This window comes from Chaetodon auriga, chromosome 9, assembly GCF_051107435.1.
Source record: "Chaetodon auriga isolate fChaAug3 chromosome 9, fChaAug3.hap1, whole genome shotgun sequence".
NCBI lineage: Eukaryota > Metazoa > Chordata > Actinopteri > Chaetodontiformes > Chaetodontidae > Chaetodon > Chaetodon auriga.
Window position 1 is genome coordinate 28,873,606 of NC_135082.1, and position 23,995 is coordinate 28,897,600.

A 23,995-nucleotide genomic window follows, 5' to 3' on the forward strand; every position below is an offset into this window, starting at 1 on the left:
TATGAAAAAATTGTGCATTTTCGCACATTTTCACTAAAAGTTGTTAAAAAACGTTTTTCCTGTCGTCTTGTGACGTCACGATCTTTAAGTCTTTTTTCAAGTTATTGGTCAAACATTAATCTGTCACATTTCTTCTTTATCGATAATTGAAATATTTGGTTTAACCCTGAAAACAGAATAATTTTCGTTTCCTTTAGCGGAACATAAATAAATGACGAGTTTTACGTCACATCCGTTCAGGAAGTTGAACGTTCTCAGGCGTGGAGTCTCATGTGTTCGGGGCTCCGAGGTGTCCAGGTGTGTTCAGGTGTGTTCAGAGGAGTGAAACATGTTGAAGGTGCTTCAGGTGAGTGTCCGCAGGTCGCTGTGGAGAGCGGTTTGTTTTCCCGGCCGCCGTGTCCCCGCTGCGGGCGATGCGGGGTCACTGCCGGGCTCAGAGGTCGCGCCAAGTCGAGGGTTGAACCGGCAGCTCTGCGGCAGACACGGGGGGCCAGTCCGGACCTGCACGGTGGACCCGAACCTGGAGGAGCAGTTCGTCTTTCTGGACTGTACAGGTGAGACACCCAGACGGATGGCCGGAAGTAATGTACAAATACACGTAAACTGCAATACTGCAGTACTGCAGCAGGACCCGGACCTGCGGTCCTCCGGGGCCCCTGGAGCCACACGGAGTCATTGGCTCTGGTTATTCTATGGCACAGTAAAAGCTGACAGGAAATCTGACTTCAGTGCCTGAAGTGAAACAGATGTCTTAGTAAAGACTCGTATTGCTAAATCAATAAATCAATAAACTCTGAAAGTATCAGACATTCGTGTTGTAGTGTGCTGAAATCAACTCTGAAAACAGTTTTTAGCTACTGTCTTATTTAATTCCTTTGTTGTTTTTCAGCTTCTATTCATGAAACTAAACACTTCCTGCTGATGTCACATTAAAAGCCAAAAAACGCCCTTTCAGCTGCTTGAAGGCTTTTAATTTGAAACAGCAGGAAGTGATCAGTGTTATTGACAGAAACCTAACAGACATTAAGAAGAAATGATGTGAGGTGTTCAAACAGAGAAAGTGTGGCGACGTTACTGATTGGATGAGGAGGTGAAGGTGGAGGAGGAGCCGAGTTTGTATGACCAGGAGGTGAAAGCAGAAGCAGATCAGAAAACATGGAGGAGTATGAAGTCGTATTACACTGTAAAACTACAAATACCATGAAAACAGATTTTACCTACGTCACCCAGCAGGAAGTCTGATCCTTCTCCATCTTCTTCTTCTTTTCTCCTGGTGCTTCAGATCCAGAAGAGGAACACCATCAGGAGGACGGACACCTCTCCTCCTCCTCCTCCTCCTCCTCCTCCTCCTCCTCCTCCTCTGCTGCTCCTGAAGGACACCACAGCTCTCCTCCTCCTGGATCTCCGGCCAGTCGTCCTCAGGTTCCTCCTCAGAGACACCTGAGGTCTCTGGAGCGGCAGCTGCAGGTGTTGAGGGGCGTGACCCAGCGGGAGGTGGAGCCAGACTCTCTCATCCAGTTTCACGACATCGATTTCCCGCTGGATGATAACGTTGTGGCGGCGAAGAAGAAGAAGAGGACGGGGAAAGGTGAGCATAAGGTGTTCGGCACCCCGGATGTGGATGTACCGGTCAGTGACGCCTGCTGCTCAGGTTGTGGCGCCATCCTGCACTGCACTGCCCCCGCCGTCCCCGGATACCTGCCCAGTGAGAAGTTCAAGGTGCTGCTGGATGAGGAGCGTCTGAGTGGAGCTACCTGCCAGCGGTGTCACCTGCTCACACACCACCACAAGGCACTGAGCCTCCACATGTCCACAGACCAGTACCGGACAGTGGTGCAGCAGATCCGCCCCCTCAAGGGTCTGGTGCTGCTCATTGTTGACCTGCTGGACGTCCCTGACTCCATTGTTCCCGACCTGCCCGAGCTGGTGGGGACCAACAAACATGTCGTCATCCTCGGCAATAAGATCGACCTCCTGCCGGCAGACTCGCCCAACTACCTGCAGCGAATCAAACGGCGGCTCTCTCAGCACTGTCAGGACGCTGGGTTCGGTGGTCAGGTGACCGACATCCACCTGATCAGCGCTAAGACCGGGTACGGCATTGAGGGTCTGATCACCAGCCTGCAGAGGTCCTGGAAGTACAAAGGTGACGTGTACCTGGTGGGCAGCGCCAACGCCGGGAAGTCGACGCTCTTCAACACGCTGCTCGAGTCTGACTACTGCAAGTCGAAAGCCTCCGACATCATCCACAAGGCCACCATATCTCCATGGCCTGGTGAGCACACCAGACTCCATTCAAATTTCTGTCAATTTAATGTTTGTCAGTGTATTGTGAAGCATACAGTTTCCACAGCATGATGGGAAATGTTCTTTGGATCTGTAAATTCAGCATGAATATAATCACTGAAGACACGACTCAAACAGGCATTCACATGCTTCAGTTTGTCTGTTTCAGATCTGTAGAAATTAATTGTCGACCGAATAACTCTTGATTTAACGTCTGTTAAATTCGAACGTCTTAATGACAACATTCAAATATTTTCTTCAAATAAAACAGTCAAGTCATTTTCAGCTACAGAGAAACAAATCATGAAATAAGTTCTTTTATCGTAAGTTAGCATTTATGCACTCGAACAGAAGTCAACACGAAGACAGATTAGAAACATAAAGATCGATTCATGAGCAGAAAACACGAAGAAAGAAAAGATGGATCAAAAAGGTTTGAAGGACGAGTGAAAAGCAGGAGAACGAGCGTGGAACGTAGAATCATCATCACCTTTCCTGTTTGTACTTCCTCTGATCCTCCACCTCTCACCTGAAGACGTGTCTGCTCCAATAAGAACAATCGGAGAGGTGAGTCATCATCATGTGAGTGTTTTTTCCTCCCCCGGTGCGTTCAGGGACGACTCTGAACCTGCTGAAGTTTCCCATCATCAACCCGACTTCGTACAGGATGTTCAAACGACAAGAACGCCTGAACGAAGCCTCGAGACAGATGGAGGACGAGCTGCCGGAGGACGAGCTGAAGAGGCTGAGACACCTCAGCAAACAGGGATACCTCGTGGGTAAGACACCTGTCCACCTGTCAACCTGTCCACATGTCCACCTGTCCACCTGTCAACATGTCCACCTATCCACATGTTCACCTGTCCACCTGTTCAGGTCGTGTTGGCAGAACGTTCCGGTCTGACGTCACATCCAGACCAGACAAGATCGAGTTTGATCCCGACATTTTGGCTTTTGGAGAAAACGATGATGGAGAAATGAGAAAAGGTGAGAAGGGACACCTGATTAGAAGATTGGTCTGTGATGTCATCAGCTCCAGGTGGAAGACACCTGAAAGGTCACAGTGAAGGAGGAGGATTGTGATTTAGAGGAAATCTATGGGGGTCTGTTGCTGCCACAAAACTATACATTTTGTTTGTTTAGTTGTTATCCGTTTGGTTTGTTGTTGTTGTTGTTGACAGCGTTTGTTTCTGTGGTTTGTCAAGTGTTTCCTGTGTCGTTCTCTTTCTTTATTTTTAACTGTTTCTTCAGTGGAGTTCTGAATGTGACAGGACAGAAACTGGAAGCGTCTTCCAGGATATCAGCTTGAATGACTTAAGATAAGATAAGATAGGATAAGATAAGTGTCTCCTGACATGTTTGTGGTCCAGAATAACAGTTGGTCTCCCACTGGAACCAGTAGACTCAGGACCTGCCGCTGGTCTCCTGAACATATACAGGAAATGATTCTTCAGTGGGGCGTCTCCTGCAGGTGACCTCTGTGTGACCTTTGACTCCTGTGTGACCTCAGATCCCAGCAGGTCATCTGATGAGTTCACCTTGAATGAGCTGAAAGACGCTCACTGGCTGTTTGACACACCGGGAATCATAAAGGAGCACGATGTGAGACACCAGTCACTATCGATCAATACACAAATTGATTATATCATCATCAATTTATCAAGTTAAGACCCAACAACCAATCAGTTGTCAGCTCTCATGTTGTTTGCTGCTCTTATTTCTCTGTCTGTCTCTCTCTCTCTCTGTCTGTCTGTCTCTCCAGATCCTCAGCCTGTTGACAGAACAGGAAGTGATGTCAGTGGTTCCCACTCGGGCCATCGTTCCTCGGACGTTTGTGTTGAAGTCCAGTATGAGTCTGTTTGTCGGAGCATTGGCGAGAATCGACTTCCTGCAGGTCAGAACGTCGACACACGTCATTCACACGATTGACTGATAATCAATATTTTTTCCTTTGAGTTAATCACTGATCTGAGTCCAGGTCACAAGTTCTCTCTAGCTAACGGTTAGCATGTTAGCATAATGACAGTAAGACTTTGGAGCTTTTAAACAAGTTTCAATGTTATGTGCGAGTGTTAGAGTCAGCTGAGGTGCTGAAAGGGTTTGAAGTGTTACTTGTGAGCAGTAAAAGCAGCTGAAGTGTCCGCTGATGTGTAACAGATGAAAGCAGCTAAACTGCAAGCTGAAGAGTAAGAATTGGAAGCAGTTGAAGTGTCAGTGGATAAAGCAGCTGCACAGTGTCCAGTTTATTAGGAACAGGTCAGTCCTGGGATAAATCCTCTGTGAAGCTTCAGTTTGCGTCGATTCTTCTGCAGGACGAAGTTTATCCGTCGGTTCAGGTAAATAGTTACAATCAGATGGACTTTCAGCTCGCCGTTCCTAACAAACTGGACACTTGGTGTTCTTTGTCACCTGTGTCGTTAGCCTGAAAGTTGGCAATGTGCTAATATTTTCAACTTTTTAGAAAAATGAAAATAACGTGCTGACAGATGACATCAGAGATCAAAACGCATTAATACCAGTTTTAAAACTGATTCTTAGCTTAATGCTAACATTAGCTAACATTTAGCACTTCAAGCCTAGCTGAGTGTGATGAAAGTGGGTCCAGTCTGACAGTTTAACTCTGAGTCTGGAATGTCCTGAAAAGGCCACCGTACAGATGAATGGTGCCTTAAGGTCGTGTTTACCTGTCGACAGGTCAGACAGATTTTAGTTGTGTGGTGTGTGTTACAGCCTCAGGGAGGCGCTACAGTGACCACCCTGTCCATGTGGTTTTACACTGGCTGTTGTTTCTCCTCCACAGGGACCCAAGTCCTGCTGGTTTTCGGTGGTGGCCTCCACTCGCGTCCCAGTCCACATCACCAGTCTGGAAAAGGCCGATAGCGTTTATGAAAAACATGCGGGACACGTCCTGCTGGGGGTGAGCCTGACCTGTGGTCACATGATTGCACTCAGCTGTTTAAACACACTCGACACATCGTGGCTCACACTGATACCTGTGTGGTGGTGCGTTCAGGTTCCTCTGGGAGGCTCAGAGCGGATGAAGGACTTTCCGGCACTGGTTCCTCAGGAGTTCAGGGTGGAGGGTCGGGGTTACCTGGAGGCTTCTGCTGACATCAAACTGTCGTCTGCAGGTAAACACCTGACGCAGGATCAGAAGAACATCCTGATACAAAACATCACAAAATACCTTTAATACAGAAAAGCCTGAAAACAAAAAGGACCTCACAGTTCAAAAAGAGCCTCAGTGACAGTTTGATGGTTTTTAACGTCTCACGTTTGAAGCAGCAACTGTCCATTCAGGCGTTCTGGAGCTTTTGATCGAATCACATCTTCCTCAGTGGATGAAGTAACTCAGTTACACAGAACTAAAAATATTCAGATTTCCATTTTGACTGTTTTCATCACTTTCATTCAATTGAACTAAAATCCTGTGAACAACAGGAAGTCTGATGAACTTTCCTTAGAGATACAGTCTAAATTTCTTTCCAGGTAAACAAACGGTGACGGGGTCATAACTCTCGAATGATCTGACTTTAATGTCAGCAGCGTTCAGAGCAGGTAGACGGTGTCAAAGAGGACGCAGTCTGACCTGCAGGCTCTTCATCACTGATAAAGACGTGGCCAGTTTCAGAGTCAGGAGTTTCCAAAGGTTGTCTCCACCGTCTGCTCTGAAGTCATGTCTTTAGTGATGGACGCGTCCGTCCTGCGTCGTTCAGGTTGAAACATGTCAGATTTATGTGAAGCTCTTAAAACACTTTGAGCTGCAACTCCTGTTTGAAAGGTGACATACAAATAAAGTTGTTTATTATTATTATTATTATTATTATTATCACACTCACGATGGGCAGGCCAAAAAGACACATCCTCTTCTTTTGTTCTTCTTCGTCTAAACCTGGGACCTACGTTACCCAAAATGCACCTGGTCCGCTGACGGCAGCGTGTAAGACGGTGGTGGTGTATGTTAGAATTAGCTCACGTGTCCTGGAGCCGGCAGCAGAGGTCCGTCTTGCTCACGTCTTTCTGGCGTTTCACTTTCTCACTTCAGCTGATGCTGACTTGAGTGACATCACTTGAGGACATTTTTCAGACTCCCTCTGTGACACTAAAGGTTTGTAGGTCAGCTGTAAACCTGCCTGTGTCTCTCTGCAGGTTGGGTCGCTGTGACGGCAGCACAAGGTGATCAGCTGCTGTTGAGGGTCCACGGTCCGGAGGCGGCGGGTTTCAGTGTGAGGACGCCGCCGCTGCTTCCTCACCTCGTCTCTCTGAAAGGAGAACGCATCCGAAAATCTGCTGCCTACAAAACCGTGAAAGTGACGGGGCTGCTGGACAGCGGACTGTCGGCCCGTGGAGCAGAGAGGCTGCAGGTGAAGAAGAAGAAGAAGAAATGAACAGACACACCTACAGACAGGTGGGAGGAGCTTGTTTCCAGTCATGTTTGTTTGTCCCGACGCAGAGGACGCTGACTTTTGACTGTCCAGGACAGATGCTGACTGTCGTGGTGTGAATGGACACACAGAGCAGCAGAGCGTCCTGGTGGACGGTCTGGACTCTGCAGGTTCAAGGATGAAGACTTTGCCTGGATGGCGTGTGTGTGACGTGTGTGGTTCCACGTAGAGCCAGGTCACTTCCTCTGTGTGTGTGTGTGTGTGTGTGTGTGTGTGTGAGACAGTGAGTGATGTCCAGACAGACAAATGGCTGATGAGCTGATTTTGAAAGTCTTTATTTAAAAATGTATGATACAGATTAAACTGACCTTGAATATTGCATCGCTCTGTTAATTCTACAAACGAACGACCTCCATCGTTCATGCGTGTCGTTACAGGAGAAGCTTGTTTTCCATCCGGCTGCTTTGTAACCGATGAACTGCCAACAGGAAAAGACAATTCCTGGTTTTCCTAATGAAGGATGAAGACGGTGTTGTTTCGGCTGACTGCGCTGGAGGAGCTCGTCTTTCAGAATGTTTGTCACTGGAATTCATTGTTGGTTTCAGAGCGAACTGAATGTCTTTGGGACAGAATGATGAATCAATCTTCACAATAACTGATAGATTAATGAAAGTACGCGTTAGTAACAGTCCCAGGTGGTTTTAGTCACTTCACAGGAAGTTATGATCGAAATAAAAAGCTAAAAAACACAGTTTTATACTTTACTCTATCACTGCAGTGTAATCGGATACACGCTAATATACAGTACAATAGAAAACAGGCACATGGGAAACAGTGGAGGACGTTACTGCCTAGACAAGAGGCTCAATCTGACCTTCACATAATTAGCATTCGACAAATCTCATGTTTTTTCAAACTTTACTGAGGACATGTTTCATTTGCTTAATGTCCTCGGTGGAAAAGTTAGAGACGTGAGGACAAACTTTTGTTTCCAGTCAGGCGGAAACTTGGACTCATCAGAGCTCCATGTTCACTTTGGCTTCTCATAGAAAGGGAATATTGCACCAAGTCAGATTCTTCAGGCGGTGATGGTTTAACTCATCGAGCGCCAAACGAAACGGATGTGGTTCTGATATAAAAAATGAAGTTCTGCCGTAACCTGCGTCGTCTTATTTAACCAATCAGAACTCCCCGATGTCTGGACGAACGTCAATGAATAGTCACCAGTACAAAACCGTTTTCCACCAAACATGTGAGAATGTGCAGTTCAACCGTCAAACCAAAACCAACACATGAAGAGAAAAAGCTACAAAGCATTACTGAACAAAAGTGATTGTCAAAGGCACCAAACGGGAAAATCGACTCCAAACAAATGAATATTTGGACAGTTTTACAACAGCAGTTTGTAACAGAGGGAAAAGCCTCTGCCTCAGGTTTTCTTCTGTGTGTTTGCAGGACCATTCAGCTGCTCTAAGGTCCTGATGTGGTCCTGAAACCATCGACAGTCACATGACAGAAGTCTGATTTACAAAACAGGTGAAACAAACTTAAAAATTTGATTTGTAGAGATGAAAACTAATGAAGCTGCTGCTGCAGCTGACTGTGATCTGATACCATAACAGGTGTCCATGACAACAAAGAAAAACGTCCACCCACGTGTGTGCAGCGTTACAAGTTTAAGCGTCATTACTTCCTGCCACTCACTGAAGCGAGTACAACAGAAAACTAGACCTACATGCAAGTATTCTGGGGTCCAAGACCCAAATGCAACCCCGGCCAAACAAGCAAAGGTGCCGCTGCCTCTGTCAGAGCCTGTTCTCTGGAAGGACCACCAAAAACAAATTAATGGTTTCGTTTAATTTCAAAAAAACGTTTTTCACTACGTTTAGTTTGACTGGAGAACTTTTCAGTTCTGCAGATATCTGAACAACATATTGGTGTACTAGGAAACCGGTTTCACAGGGCCCATCGATGAACCAATGCTGGTGTGGTGGATGTGGACCTGGAGCACATCTAGGATTTGGAGGCATTTGGAGAATCTATTGGTGAGATAAAAGGTTTTCCAAAAGTGACACAGTGCAAACAGATCAATGAAAACCTGAAACAGATTTCTAACAGACCCAGTTTGACCTGAAAAACCAGAGACGATTTGGAAAAAGTGGCTTTAGCGTATTTCACAGAGCGGTGACAGTGCTGGTGCTGGGATCCCTTATCATGAGGCCTACAGTGAGTTTATATAACCGTTTTTTAGAGAACAGGCACTTGATCTTAATGAGGACTATGAAGAGACTGCTGATAATGACCAGCTGACTACAGGATGTCCATGCAGAATGCATCGCCATGGATGCAGATCCTCATTTCTGTCCTTTGGCGGTGTTGTCCATGTAGTAGACGTTAACGAGATGGCGGTTCAGGTGGCGACGGTACTCAACCTCCAAAGGGAATGTACGGTCGCAGAAGATACACATGTGACTCTTAAGCTCCGTCGGTGTTGGGATCTCATCTGTGGGCGTTTCGGGGTCGTTGGCCATCTTGCCCGACCCGGCACCGTTACCGTTGAGGCCAGAGTCATCGCTGCCCTCAGACGCGCTGTCGCTGATGTCACTTCCCCCTTCATGGCTGCTGTGGATGCCCTCGTCGTCCTCTGGATCAGCGGGTTTGCTTCGCTGGCCTGGGAGCACCAGAGGAGGTGGTGATGTGGGTTTAACAAACGTCGGAGCAGGACGGTTGTCAGCTTGAGAAGGTGTGTCCTCACCTGAGCTGCAGGTGGGCGAAGCGTCCATCTTCTCTGGGAGTTTGCTTTGAGTCTTTTCTGGTTCTGTTGGAGCTGGTTCATCGGGGGAGGCCTTCTTCTGTGCAGGGCTGCTTTCTGTCAGGGTGGGTCCAGAGTTTGTGGTTTGTGGCGGGTTGTCTGGCTGAGTGGATGCTTCTGGAGTGTCTGAGGATGGACTGCTGACAGCAGTTGTTTTGTCTTTAGCTGGATCCACAGTTTGTTGAAGGTCTGTGGCTTTCTTGCTGGTGTTTCTGGTCTTCTTCTGCTTCACAGTGGTTGTCCCATTGGACTTGTGCGGCATAGGAGTGGCATCATTCACCTTCTTAGTGTCTCCTGAAGCAGGTTTCAACTGCAGCTTCTCTGCAGCTGTGGCTTTCAGCCGTCTGGCCTTGGATGGAGTCTCAGACAAAGATTTTTTGGAAAGGTCGAGAGCCTCCGCTGCTTTCCTCTTTGCCGCTTTTTCCTTGACCACCTTTTCCTTTTGAGTTTTCTCAGGACTGTCCAGTTGCTGCTGAGCTTCCTCAACATGCTCTGGTATTTTTTCTGACTTCTTTGGTCCAGATTTCCTTGGTTTGTTGAGGCTTTTCATCTCTTTTCCACTGCCATCATTCTTCTGATGTTCTTTCTCCTTCTCAGGCCTCAACTTTTCTTGCTCTTTCTCCACTTTCTGCTTCACCACTCTTTCTTCTTCTGATCTTTGTTGGTCAGATTTCTGCATTTGGTCTTTTTCGGATTCAGTTGCTTCTGCTTGATCGTGGACAGTTGTTTTCTCTGCCGACAGCTTCTTGACTCGTCTCTTTGCCTTGTTGTCTGTATTTACAGCACCTATTATTGTCTCTGTCTGGGTTTCTTTAACAGATCCGTTCTCAAGAGTCTCGTTGACCTTCTCTATCTTCTTCTGCCTTGCTGTGACCTTTTTCTCGGGGTCCACCTTGTCCTTCAGTTTTGGTAGTTTCTCAGAAGTGATGTTGGATTTCTTCTGAACCTTGTCAGGTGCTTCACTCTGCACGGGTTGGGCGGTGCTGGGCCGGCTGCTCTTTCTGATGGATAGATTTATCGGGCTCGAGTCCACACCTTCATCCTCGTCCCCATTGTCCTCATCCATGTCAAAGTCCTCCTCAATGCTGGAGGAATTGTCAAGCTTACTTGCTGTGGAGTTTTCCTCTGCACGGTCAGGACCAGGTTTTTTGATGCGCAGTTTGACCTTGGAGATGTCCATGGCGACGTTGCAGCCGGAGTGCCTGGACTTGATGTGGTACTGCAGGTTGCATTTCTTGGAGGCGGCGTACTTGCAGAGCGGGCATAGAAACTGACGAGGATTGAGATGCAGCTCAACATGCTTCTTAAAGTTGCTGCGGTCTGCGGTCTTATACTCGCAGTATGGGCAGGAAAGAGGTTTAGGGCCATTGTGGACCTGCCGGGCGTGGCGGGTCACCTCATGCTGGTTGGCTGCCAGGTAATTACAGCTCTCACACTTGAAAGGACGCTCACCTGCAGGAAGGTAAGCAAATGTCAAAATACTGCAGAGGATAATGTGACACTGTACAGGTAAGACACCAAAGGGTTTCATGCAGCAGGTGAGTCTGACTGATGCGTCTGAGGGACAAAATGATCAGTTTTTATCAGTTTTGATGTCTTCAGTATTGATCTACAATGTAGAAAACAATAAAAACAAAGACAAACCATTGACTCAGAAGGTGTGTCCAGATTCTTGACTGGTACTGTTTATCGTCACAATGTGAAATGTATCCAAGATTAAGATTTTATCCATATTTTCCACACCTAATGTCAACATTTAATTCACGATTTGAATTGCATTTGTTTTTGTGTATAATTATCATTTTTACTTTCACTGTCATCTTTATTGTGCAGCTGTACGATAACCACCCTCAGTACAGTGTCTTCTTCTTTACCACTCTTTAATGACCGATCTGATCCATCAGACAAAAGTCTTTATTTTTGTCTATATAATTAATTATTATTGGCTGATGGATTGTTTTTTTGGAGAGACTTTCGCTCAGTATCAGTCAGCCAAATCTGTCCCTTTTGACAAACAAAGACTGTTCATGCAGGAGGTTTGATGTCGACACCAGAGCAGATAAACCTGAAAACACTGTGTCAAACAGGGTTGCCCTGAATCTTCATATCACTCTCCTGCTGCCTGTTAACTCGGTGGACCAGCAGATGTGAGCTGTGTTTTCAGGTGATCTGCTTCAGTGTGAACTCAGACAGAAACACAACACAAGACAGAGCATGTAGCTTGAATGCTAATCACTTTACCACACTGATCCAACATCGACGGCTTCAGTGAGAACAACAAACATGTTTACTGTCAGTGACAACAAGAAAAATGCAATCGACAGATCAACAGTCACGGTTCGGCTGCTGCTACTACTACTACTACTACTACTACTACTACTACTACTACTGTTGCTGCTGCTGTTGTTACTACATGTTGTGCCCTTTACTCATTTAATCATCATTGGTGTTAAAAGTCTTTTTGTATTTTGTTGAGTCCAAAGTTACTCCAGCCAGAAAACACAAGTGCAGTAAAATTCTTGACTCAGTTCTGTGGTGCTGATGGCGTTTTGTCCTACAGCTCATTTCTAAACAGCTTCCTGTGCTTGAACACATATGTTACAGAGCTCGGAGTGGACGACTGACCAGAGTGAGTCCTCATGTGTCGAGTCAGGTGGGTCTTCTGTGAACTGGAGTAGTCGCAGTACAGACACTGGAAAGGACGAACACCTGAACAACACAGAAAACAAACACATGTCACATGTGGCTCTGGATTAAGACTTTCAACCCTGTTTTACCAACTGCTCATCACAGCACACAGAAACTGTCACAGAGCTGACAGCTAAAACTGAATTGTTTGAGTTGTCAGGTTAGTTAACATTAGTTGAGCAGATCCTGCACGCTGCATTCCTGAAAGTCACAGCAGCAGGTGAGCATGAACGCTGTCTGGTTGTTCTGGCTGTCTGAACTCTGTTGTAGTTTTTATCCTGCTGGATTCAGACTCTCTAGCTGATCACTGGTAATGTGTGATGGAGCTGGTCAACCAGAGCTACAACACATTTCATAATTTGATCAAGACCAGAACTTCTACCATCATTAAACACTTCACACCTACAGACATGACAGTGATCAGAAACATACATCAGGTGTATCATACTTAGTACTCCAGCTACCATATGCAAGTTTCTGAAACCAGGAAGTCTATGAATGTCCTCAGACTCCGGAGACGTCGGAGTGTCCTACCTGTGTGCGTCCTGATGTGTTGGATGTAGTTGCTCTTGCGGTCGGAGAAGTAGGAGCACTGGCTGCAGGTGTGCAGTTTGCTGGGGAAGTGATTCCTCAGGTGTTTCCTCCAGTGGTACTGGCTGACAGTGGTGTATGGACACAGAGTGCACTTAAACACCCTGCAGAGACAGAGACAGACAGACACACACTCGATTCATGACATGATTACACTGAACAACCAAATGAAGACGCCTGACGCTCAGTGTCCACAGGATCTGGCTCTGTCGTCCACACAAGTCCTTCAACAACAGCTTAGAACAGATTCATGATGCTCAGCTAATTTGGACGCACTGTCCTTCATCGCCGTATCCTCGTTAATCAATGTGAGGCCTTTTCTGAACATGGATTGACTCCCTGTGATCAATCGTTTTAAACGCCAACATATCGGCTCGCGCAGCACCGCCGCTGTCATCAAAGCTCCATGTGGAGCTCCAACAAACCCTCATTGAACGTTTGTAAAGATGATGTTTGAAACATGTTTTCGTGCAGATGGACGCCTTCTTCACGACCTTTGCTGGTGCGTTGCCGCCACCCTAACATCACGCGTTACTCACGTGTGTCTTAAGAAAATGGAAAGTTAGTCGCATAAACGCTGCTCTGATGATAAACGTAATCACAGGAACACCAATAAACCCCACAGGGAACCTTTAACTTACTCTGATCAGCACGCTGATCAATAACTGCTGCTTTACTTATGAGCCCTGATCACTTTTTCATCCGATTCGCTGTCTGACCGCAGACGGTGAAAAGCTCGGGAAGAGTGTGGCCAAGCCAGATCCTGTGGACTCTGTGGGTCTGTGATCCCGCTACCTGTGGTCTTCGCCCTCTTTGCTGTGGTGTTTCAGGTGGGCGATATAATGGTCATATCTGTTGGTGTTGTAGCCACACCGTTCACACCTGATCAGCCCTTTGATGTCACCTGCCGTTGCCGCGGCCTCCCCGCCGCTCCGCTCCTCCGCGCCCGGCGGGTCCTGGGCCTCGGCTGTTTCGGCCTCCTTGGCCTTGGCCTTGCTCCTGCCCTCCACCCGGTTCACCACCATCATCTTGCTGATGCCGTGAGTGCCGAGATGCTCCACGAACTCCTGCTCGTTCTGAGCCTGGAAGTGACACGGTTTACAGTGGAAGGGCTTCTTCTTCTTGGTGCTGTCGGGCGCGGCGGCCGGGCCGTCTTTGCGTTGGGTGCCCTGCTCAGGTGTTTTGGTGCTGGTAGAGGGGCGGGGCTGAGTGCGCCGGGACAGATCTTCTGCTTTGTCCCCACCGTCCTCCTCTTGCTCCTCCTCATCATTTCCCACAACCACGGCATTGATGCTCGGGCCCGGAGACTCGGGGTACTCGATGATGCAGACCTCTCTGTAGTTCTGGTTGTCGTAGCTGTACCTGAGCAGACAAACAGGTGAGTTAGCACACAGGTAAGACGTTCCAGACTGTGGTTAAATAACTGAAGTGACACGGTGGATGAAACGAGGAATGACAGATGATTTGTCTGATGGACACGGTAACGACTGATTTCACAGTCTGGACTTATGACCGACCAAAGTTCTGTCATTTCTGAGAAGAAATAAAACACTTCATCTTTGTGTCCATGTCTCCTTTGAATGTAATTTTTACACTTCCTTTGACTTAAAATAAAAAAGATGAGTGACGGGAACACGGGACCCGTGTAGCTGCTGGATTTCTTGAACATATAACTGGTCAGGCCTTCAGACCCTGATGTTTAACTTCTGTAAAGTGGTTTTAAATGCTGCTCTTTCATTTCTAAATCTCTGCGAGGGCTGCACTTTTGGAAATTCATGGAAATTGTTTCTGAAGATGAACGTGAGGAACTGTTTGAGCTGAAAGGATTCAGTGTGTTTAAATACAGCGTCTGATGGTGCTCAATGTAAAACTACCGGCCCGGGGGCCACATTCAGCTTGCTACAGGTTCCCGAGTCCCCCAACAAGTTTCAAATGCACCGTTACACCTGACCTAAAAAAATTCATGGTTTCACCTTTTCATTGGTCACTTATATCAGTGACGAAAATCACACGTGACGCTGAACAGGCGGCACCACCTGTCCACAGATTCACCTGATGATGCTCTCGTCCTCACTGTCCGAGTAGCTGCATCCCACCGTCTTCAGCTCCATCATCTCCTTCTCGTCCGCCGCGCTGCTGTCACAGCCACCGCCCTCCGTTGCCGTCACCGCCGCCACGTTGGCCAGCATCACCAGCTGAGGGGCGGGCAGCGTGTTCCTGGGCATGTCACTGAGACTCTGACCATCCTCCATCAGAGACACGCCCACGGGAAACATCTCCACAGAGAACACTGTCTGAGCGGCCATGTTGAGTTCAGCTCCGCACCTGAGAGCCAACAGCATGGAGGACAGTTAGCGTGCAGACACTTTTTACAAAGTGGACTTTGTCTTTTTAGATTAACACCTGGCTGCTATTTAATTACAGATCTGTGGTCTGTAGTAATCTGAATTCTGATTACTTTCTGTCTTCTCACAGGCTGCAGTGAAGTCAGCGTTTGCTCACTTTCACACTGAAGACTGTTTAGCTGATATTAAACCTCATGACACAAAGTCAAAGTTAAATTTATTTGTTGTAACATGAAACAGAAAAAACAGAAAAACACCTTTTAAGCATCACACCGGTCGAATGTTAAAACGAGACGCCTGAACAATAAATTCTACATCTTTTAAAAGTCATTCCTGAGTAAAAAGTCTGAAATATTTGAACATTTGCAGCCAAACCAAACCTCATATAAATATGTTATTGTGTGATTCTCACTTCCACCATGACATTCACTGAGCGCTGCAGTCAGTCAGTCTGATGATCTCATTGATCAGAAAAGTTTGTTAATGCTGCACCAATGATGCGCATTACAATAGAAGTTTGACTGAACGGTGATCTTTCTGCTTCTAAAGACTGAATCCATGAGAGACAGCGTCCAGCCTGCAGACTTCACACACCAGTCCAAAAACTCTCAAACACAAACAGCTCGAAGCTGCAGGTCAACTTTCCTCTGCGCTGATGATCTGATCTCTGCTGTGAAAATGACTGTCGGCCATTTTGAAACAGCACCACAGCTCAGTGGCCAGCGCCGCGAGGACAGAAAACACGTTCAGAACTTCCTCTGGAAATCTCCGACTTTAACTTTTTACACCGAACAGGCTGAAACACGAGAGATTCCCAGAAAACACCGACACTGAAGGCAGTTGGACCGCAAACAAAGCGCTGAAAGCAGCCGAATATCAGCACACTTTGACTTTAAGTATGGTAAAAGAAGCTGAAGTAAAGAAAGCTAAAGTAAAGAAAGCTGAAGTAAAGCTAAAGTAAAGAAAGCTAAAGTAAAGGACGCTCAGGTAAAGGAAGCTAACGCTGCTTCGAGCTGGTAAAAGTTGTCTGTTCAGTCTCCTCAAGTTTCTGAGGATTAAACATGACTTTCTCTCCTCAAAGCTGTGGTTTTCAGCTGTCTGTCGCTGACTTCTCTCTGTCCGTTGCTGCAGAAAAAGTTAGTTTGCGGAAGCGCACAACTGGAATCCAGCAGCGACATTTTGATTTTCGTGTCTGAAGTTCTCTAAATGTTGGTTTTAGATTGAAGCCGATAACCGAAAGTGTTGGACGTCTTTCTGCTGGGCTTTTTTTGGCGGTGCAGGTGAGTTTCGGGGCTGATCGATGAGTTTCGTGTGTCGACTGCCGCCGTCGGGAGTGTTAGCCATGGTCCTGATCAGCCCCGGACAGCGCCTTCTTCACCACCTCAGCGCCTCCATTTTCCTCCAAACTGCCAACAACTTTGAGCCGCTCTGCTCCGACTTCCAGCCGGCCAACAGCTGCGCGAACTGTCCGACATTGTACACCCAGAAACGGACAAACTCACCGATTCTTCCGATCCAGACTTCACTTCAGGCTCCTTCACTTTTGTCCAGATTCGACACTTTTAATCTTCGACGAACAGCGCAGAAAGAAAAGTGGCGGAGAAGTTTCCGCACATTCCTCCACAGCGAGGCACGCTCGGCGGTGACGTCAGCACGTCGTCCCGGCAGCGAGCTGCACCTTCAGGAGGAAGATGACAGAAGAAGAAATGACACATCTTCATCGTCCTTAATCAGAATGAAATCTGTGTGTCAACGCAGAGGCTTCACCTGACTGGAAACACTCACCCAAAGTCTGAACGTAAGTACACGTTTCAGCTCAGAGTCTATTTTGTGTAATTATCCCTTTGAATCAATCAGTCATTCTTTTCACAGTACTTGTACTTCTACTGCAGTATACTTAACAGGGAAATACTGAGCTTCACTACAGCTACTCCACCTGACAGCTGCAGGTACCAGTGACATCACAAAGGAAGCGTTTACATGCAAACACACACGCAGTTTATGATATATGAGGTTTTCTTTGAATCTGCTTGGACTTTTCTTGAATGTTAAACTGCTCTCTGCTGTTACAGCCTCATAAACACTCACATCTGCATCATTTTTAACTGATTTCAGGACCCCAGCTGACCTGAAATCAGCAGTGAAACAGCACAAACAGCAGAGTTAAGGTAGGTCTGCACAGCAACAGTCAGCAGAAACATGGATGTGGACATTTCTGATGATTAAATATGAAGATGCTGGATTCTTTATTTAAGTTAAGAGTGAAGAGGTTTATGTTTCAGGCTGAGATTACTTCCTGTGGAAACTGGACTCAAACCAGTTCGTCAGTGTGGAAGAAGAAAAGCAGATTTGTTCAATGTGTCATCTGAATGACAGAAAATGAGGTCATTTTCTTTGCCGTGGTGTTTTTCACTGGAGCTGAACAACGCTTTGCTTTATGAGATAAAACGGGATAGACTTCACACATGGCACGTGGTTTCCACTTTATTCCGCAGCATAAGTGTGAACTGAAAGCAAAGAGAAGAACTGATGTTTCTTCAGATTTTGGAAATGTGTTTGTGGGAAATGCAGGTTTTGAAAAATAATGACTGACGAACCTTAAAACAACCTTTAATGAGTGAAATCCATTTGACTGGTGAACACAGTTTACAGATGGCATGAAAACTCTCGAATCAGTCGACATGAATTTTCTGACTTATTCTCACAAGTGAGAAGACGAAAACACTGAAAACATTTTCCACACGTTCTCTCCAGTTTGTCTCTCACAGAGAACAACAGCTTCAGATTTGATGGACATTTGATTTTCATGAAAGTAAAGTCTGTGTTACTGATAAAGGCACAGAAGTAAGATTTTACTGCCTTATTTATTCATGCTGTGAAGACAGTTTTAGAGAAGAGACAAATGGCTGTGGCTGCCATTAACACCCCGACACACACACACACACACACACACACACACACACACACACACACACACACACACACACACACACACACAGGTGTTTGTTTTACAGGCTGTAATATTCTTCAAACAACAAAATCTTTTCTGTTGAAATCAGTTCAATTTACTGACAAACACTTCAAATCATTTACATCACATATCATCACATCACATGACATTATCACATCATATCATTACATCATCACATCATATCATTACATCATCACATCATATCATTACATCATCACATCATATCATTACATCATCACATCACACTGTTCTGGCTGTGTTGTGTTAAACGGCACAAAGTCGTTCGTTGTCTTTTTGGGAGTTCATTGTTTCGCCTGCAGACGGACTCCCCCCTGCCGTCTCGAGTGTGAGACGGTGAAGAGAGCCCAGAGCAGGGAAAGTTGTCAGGTTATATACAACACATTATCTTGTAAAGGAGGATGACATTACCACCAGAACAATGTCAGCACAATAGGCACAATATAATGTGTTGTTCAGTCAGGACAATGGTCAATCAGCAGCTTTGATCATGCAGGATGTTCCCTTAATCAGTAGATGAGTACATACGTGGTGTCATGGTCAGCAGATGAACACATACACACACCTAATCAAATGGCATAGTTAATCATTTGGCTTTAAGGTAGTGAATGCTTCCAGCTGAGTCAAGAGAAGACGAAATCATTCGGTTCACCATTGAGGAACAGAGAAGATGAAAAATAAGAAATCCCATTACCGCTAAATGCCCACTGTGTCACATGAGCAGGGAACGAAATAAACACTGTGACACACGAGACACACACGTGTATGAACAGCTTTCAGCCACGTCAGACTTTAATCATTCTAAATGCTAAATTATTGTCTTTTACTGGCTTCTGTTTTTAATTTCCCCTTAATTGCATTTTTATTTTTCTATTTTCTTCTAATTTCTTTCTTTCTTTCTTTGAAATGTATGATTTTAATGTATTTTATGCTTCTGTAAAGCACTTTGAATTGCCTGGTGTATGAATTGTGCTATACAAAAAAATTTGCCTTGCCTTGCCTTGTCAGCGTCTTCTTCTTGAGTTTGGATGAGGAGTGAACGATCTCCACGACAGCTGGAGGACAAACACCAGATATGGCCAAACGATCAGGAGAAAAAGATAGTAATCGGACCTTGACCTGACGTTTTTTTTTTTTTTTTTGTCTGTACTTTTACGCAGAAGATATGAAAAATAAAAGTCAAAACAAAACAAAATAGAATGAAGAAACAACAAGAAAAGACAACAGTGAGAGAGACGAGTGAAATTAAAACAAAGATATCATGAAAGAAGTCTGACAGGTTGTATTTCCACCTTTTCACCACACGAGGCCGTTTCCGCGTCACTTTCCTTCATCTGGCGGGTGTCTTGAATAGGACGATCAAACACCAATCAGCGATTCATCCACCGGGCGTGTGGGTGGTGTGCTAACGTCACAGACTGACACACGAAGCAGCCACGCCCATTCGTCGAGTTACTCAAAGTTGCGTCAGTTACACGGACACACCCGGAAGTGTCGAGCATATGCCCTCAAAATGAAAGCGCCGTATTTTTAGTGGGGCTGGGATAAGCGTGACGGTCCAGGACTGCGGGTGAGGAACATTGAATGAGAAATACAACGCTAAAAGTAGCACTAGGAGCAGGACATCTTAAGTTAAATATGAAGTAATGCTTTTATACTTTTAATGGTGTTATCCAGTCCCACAGGCATGATAACGTGCTTGTGTTACATGTTGTTGTTGTTGTTTTAAGTTTTGCTTTGTTTTTATATGTTATCTCATTCTGTATTGGCAGCAATATGGAATACAGCTGAAAAGGTGTTGGATTTTGTTTGTTAGCATGTCATTTGAGCTGAATTGAGCTTCCTGAAAATTATAAACTTTAATTAAGAACATACAAAGGCAAACCTTCCTAAACATGAAACATAGCACGTTGGATCAAAAGACCAAAGGTTAAATAATGAAGTTTGATCCACAAAAAGAAGACAAATGATGACCAATAAAAGTATTTTTTTTTATTTCAGGCTATTTTAATGACATATCTATAATGACTTTTTTCACCCTTAAGTTTATCAACAAATCATCTAAATGCAAATTGACTTGTTATGTGAAATATATATATATTTACGTTTAGTGAGTTTATTAATCAATTATAATTAACCACTGTAATTATTATGGTGGCTCACTCCGCACATAGCTCGTCCGGTACATTCAATTTCGCGTTATAACTAGATTTTATTCTGAAATCAAAACGGAAGTGTAACAGATCATTTCAACAACTTGACATTTGGTATCAGCGGTGACGGAAGCAACGACAGTCTGAACCCAAAAGTTTGTCGAGTTTTTCCGGCACTTTTAATCGTTTCTGTTCGAAAACAGCAGCTTTTCTTCACGTTTGTTGAGTTTTAGTTTTTGACATTTTTTTTAAAGACCCTTCGTGAGCAGCGGGGAGACTGTTCGTCTTTAACTGGACCTGTTTTAAAGGAACCCGGTGACGGGGACGTAGAGTTCCTGAGCTGCTAACTCTCGGTAGCAGTTAGCCGTTGCCGTTAACGTCACTTTAAAAGTGAAGGGACGGAAGGGTATTTTAGCTAACTGCAATCTGACTGCGACAGAGCTGAAACTTTTAACTTGACATTTTTTCCCATTCGGCTTCTTTTTGGGAACTTTTAGATTTACTTTGACTGACTCTCGGTGTCCAAAGTTTGTAAACTTTCAAGTGAACTTTAACGAAAATGGAGTCCGAAAGCAGCTAACAGTGAGTTAGCGGGGAGCAAGAATCCTGGAAAAGTCAACGAAGTTCCGCTTTGTGGAAGAAGAACTCCTCGTGGCTCCAGCAGACTCAGTGTTTCTCTCAAGGTGGTGAAGCAGTCCGTCAGGATGGCTGGAGACTCCACCGTCAACTTTACCCTCCTCCACCGGACCTGTAAGCTTGTGGTGCTGCTGTGTTTCCTCCACATCTCCGTCACTGTCGTCTTCTACGTCCGCTCACTCGACATCCGGTTCGCCTTCGTCCAGAACCAGCAGTCCAACAATAATGTAACACAGATGGTCCCGGTCAGAAACCCCGAGTTCACTCCCAAAACCGAACCAATGCAGGCCGAGACCAAGAAAGAGGTACCCACTGAGGTCCAGCAGCAGGAGCAGAAACCCGCGGAGCATCAGGCGGAGGAGAAGAAGGCCGAAGAGCCGGTGAAGAAGCTGGAGAGATGCCCGGAAACGTCACCTCTGCTCGGTAAGTGCCTGTCAGAGCGACCGTGTGTCAGTTCACCGCAACAGTATTCATGACCAGGAGGACGGAAAGCACGAAGGTTCAAAACGTTTCCAGGTGAGGTTTTAATTAAGGTTGTGTCTTTACTGTGAGAGTGGACACAACAGGTGGTGGAGCAGCACCGGCACACTGCCAGTTACAGACAGACAGACAGGTGGAGAGACAGACGGCTGAGGACAGAGACAGACAGCAGTGGACTGCAGGCTTCAGTCTCAATTTTCAGTAAAACAAGGTTTAATGTTGAGAAAGTTGGAGTGAGACGTCCACGGCTGTGGACAGTGATACTGAGGACACAGAGGACACTGATGGCCCAATGTTAGCGGTGTAAAGACAGCACTGTGGTGAGGTGGCACGCTGTCAGGATCTCACTGTTGTTAGAAGTGAGGGCGGATCACAGCAGGAACACCTGAAGGCAGACCACACCTGTGGCACCTGTGTGATGAGGTCTCTGTTTGTTCGGTCAGGTGGGTCCGTTTGTCGTCTGGAGGCTGCTGTTTGTCGTTTCGTTAAACAAATGAGAAGCAGAAGAATTCTCAGGTCAGCCGCTGTGGCCTCACGCAGCGGCCTCACGTCTTTTCACTCTGAATCCTCCTTCCTGCTGATCTGGGTTCAGTTCTCTGAGCTCTTGTTTCCTTCCTGTCAGCTGCTGGTTTCACTTGTCTCACTATGAAAATCAAACAGAACGACAAACGTTGGCTGAAGCTCCCACACAGACTGTCAGGAGGACAAAGACCAAGACGAACTCCGTCTGTTTCATCACAAACTTTACAAATTTACACTTTTTGACTGAACGCCGTTTCTGTTCCTTCTTTCCACACGTTTGTAGATCTTATCTTTTCTCTTTATTGTTATCTTGTTTTTTCAGTCACAGTGAAAAGGACTGGCTCCTGACTGGTCCCTGAAGTGTCCTTCAGTCATGTTGGACAGTCTGTTTTCTGCTTGTCTCCTCCTGATTGGTTGATATAAAACTGTAAGCTGCTTCACGCCAGATCTCAAACAGTGAAACCGGCTGTTTCATGGTTTTAATGAAAGGTAGAAATTCACTCAGCTGTGACTGAACTGAAGGAACCATTGGAGACTTTAAAGAGATTAAAGTGTTTTTGGAATCCAGTGTCAGCGAGCCAATAAGCATGCAGCATGCTTGTACCGAGATCTAATGAGCTGGTGATTGGCTGTCGAAGCCAGGAAGGAGACGAAAACTGTTATTTTTTCCACCAGATGCTTTTCTGCACAGATGACTAATGAACTTTGTCCTTCTTGTTGGCTACAGCTAACCTGTACCTGCTAACAAATCCAGTGCAGCTAACCTGTACCTGCTAACAAAAGCCAGTGCAGCTAACCTGTACCTGCTAACAAAAGCCAGTGCAGCTAACCTGTACCTGCTAACAAAAGCCAGTGCAACAGCGCCACCTCCAGTTGGATATTCTGATTGGCCTGTTTGTAGCCGTATGCTGATTGGCTGGTTGTTGTTGTGGCTAGTAGCAGAGCCACATTGAGATACTTTGGTCCTAAGTCCTCTGCAGAGGAGACGGAGGACGTGTGTTCTCAGCCTTATCAAATATAGAGAAAATCACCACACAGCTTGTTGTTGTTCATTCAGCTTGTTTCTCCATTCAGTAAGTGGCCGACTGGACTTTTCAGCTGGACTAGCTTGTTTGTTAGCATTAGCTTGTGCCATATTCATCTTCCTGTTTTCGTGTGTATCAAGTAATGGCTGACTGAAGCTCTGTATAAAACACAGTTGTTTTGCCTGCTGGATGTGGATGTGAATGACATCTGGTCGTAGCTTCAAGCGACGACACGTCATGGAAACGCTCGGATTCAGTTTGACGTGTCTTTGTTGGCAGTGGAACATCAAAGTGTCTTCTTAATGTGTGTCAATGTTAATCTGTCAGTTACTTCGTTGGGTCAAAGTGTGGTTTGTGTCAGTCTGTGTGTTTTTCAGGTGTCAGATATCTGAACCAATCAGAGCCTCTCGGTGTTGTCTGTCGTGCTGCCGTCTGTCCGGTGAGCTTCACGTCACCTCTTCGCTCTCAGCAGCAGCAGCTCTGTATCATGGCACACTGTGAAGGGTTAATGCTGCAGGCAGCTGTTCCACAGTCGGCCGTGGACGTTCAGCCTCTGCTGTTCTGACTGTACAGCACATTTCTGTACGAAAGCAGCAGCTGACGGTGTTAAGAGTCTTTTGGGAGACAGACTGTAGAAAACCAGATGTGCCTGTTGGTTACGGAGGCGGATCGTATCCTCAGTGTCTGTGGAGGTCACGTGTTCATGTCCAGCAGGACTTTAGTTTGTTTGTACAACCCTGATTCCAAAATGCTGTGGACCAATCAGACAGACTGTGGTCAGCTGACCTGATCGTCTTTCACACAAACTGACCTGAAATCAGCTCAAAGTCAATATATTTCATGTTCTTCTATTTCTGTAAATATCTGTTCTTGTGAATCTGATGCTCCAAAAACACCTGTATGGAACATTCCACAGGTAAACAGGTCTGGACTGAGCAGATGTGGAGGTTCAGGTCTGCAGGTTTGATGTGGATCCTGGAGTTCAGTGACCTGAGCTGACACATGAGCAGGATGAGATGAAGCCCTCTCAGTTTGATCAGTTTATGTAGTTTTGATGATCACAGATGTTTATCATCAGTCTGA

The 23,995-nt window shown here is 45.9% G+C and overlaps 3 protein-coding genes across 6 annotated transcripts in view; 2 read left to right on the forward strand and 1 right to left on the reverse strand.

The window, feature by feature from the left end:
- The first annotated feature begins 228 nt into the window (after positions 1-228).
- Positions 229-23,995, forward strand: part of noa1 (nitric oxide associated 1) — a 92,234-nt gene continuing 68,467 nt past the window's right edge. The window contains exons 1-9 of one of the 3 annotated variants that reach the window (XM_076738977.1): positions 229-554; positions 1,283-2,275; positions 2,901-3,065; positions 3,163-3,273; positions 3,797-3,888; positions 4,049-4,180; positions 5,087-5,203; positions 5,300-5,417; positions 6,436-7,049. In XM_076738977.1, coding sequence (XP_076595092.1) covers positions 329-554; positions 1,283-2,275; positions 2,901-3,065; positions 3,163-3,273; positions 3,797-3,888; positions 4,049-4,180; positions 5,087-5,203; positions 5,300-5,417; positions 6,436-6,674 — 2,193 coding nt within the window. In that variant the 5' untranslated portion in view covers positions 229-328 and the 3' untranslated portion in view covers positions 6,675-7,049. Of the gene's footprint in view, positions 555-1,282; positions 2,276-2,900; positions 3,066-3,162; positions 3,274-3,757; positions 3,889-4,048; positions 4,181-5,086; positions 5,204-5,299; positions 5,418-6,435; positions 7,050-23,995 lie in introns of those variants that run through there. The other 2 variants (XR_013077565.1, XM_076738976.1) reach the window with 2 other exon arrangements.
- Positions 9,026-16,798, reverse strand: rest (RE1-silencing transcription factor). The gene is made up of 6 exons (XM_076738975.1): positions 16,610-16,798; positions 14,815-15,087; positions 13,558-14,124; positions 12,706-12,866; positions 12,109-12,192; positions 9,026-10,935 (listed from the first exon to the last, which is right to left on the reverse strand). Exons 2-6 carry the CDS (start codon positions 15,066-15,068, stop codon positions 9,026-9,028), a joined length of 2,976 nt encoding a protein of 991 aa, XP_076595090.1. The 5' UTR covers positions 15,069-15,087; positions 16,610-16,798.
- Positions 20,379-23,995, forward strand: part of b4galt1l (DP-Gal:betaGlcNAc beta 1,4- galactosyltransferase, polypeptide 1, like) — a 25,434-nt gene continuing 21,817 nt past the window's right edge. For both annotated transcript variants that reach the window (XR_013077611.1, XM_076739847.1), the window contains exon 1: positions 20,379-21,308. Coding sequence is in view for 1 of the 2 variants with exons in the window: in XM_076739847.1 (XP_076595962.1) it covers positions 20,954-21,308 (355 nt within the window). In the remaining variant the exon portion in view is untranslated. The remainder of the gene's footprint in view (positions 21,309-23,995) is intronic.

Coding starts and splice junctions, on each gene's coding strand:
- rest (XM_076738975.1), bottom strand. CDS start 15,068: ATGGCCGCTCAGACAGTGTTCTCTGTGGAGATGTTTCCCGTGGGCGTG. Junction 14,125..14,814: donor GAGGACGAGAGCATCATCAG/GTGAATCTGTGG, acceptor TTGTCTGCTCAG/GTACAGCTACGACAACCAGA. Junction 10,936..12,108: donor ACACATGAGGACTCACTCTG/GTCAGTCGTCCA, acceptor ACCTTCCTGCAG/GTGAGCGTCCTTTCAAGTGT.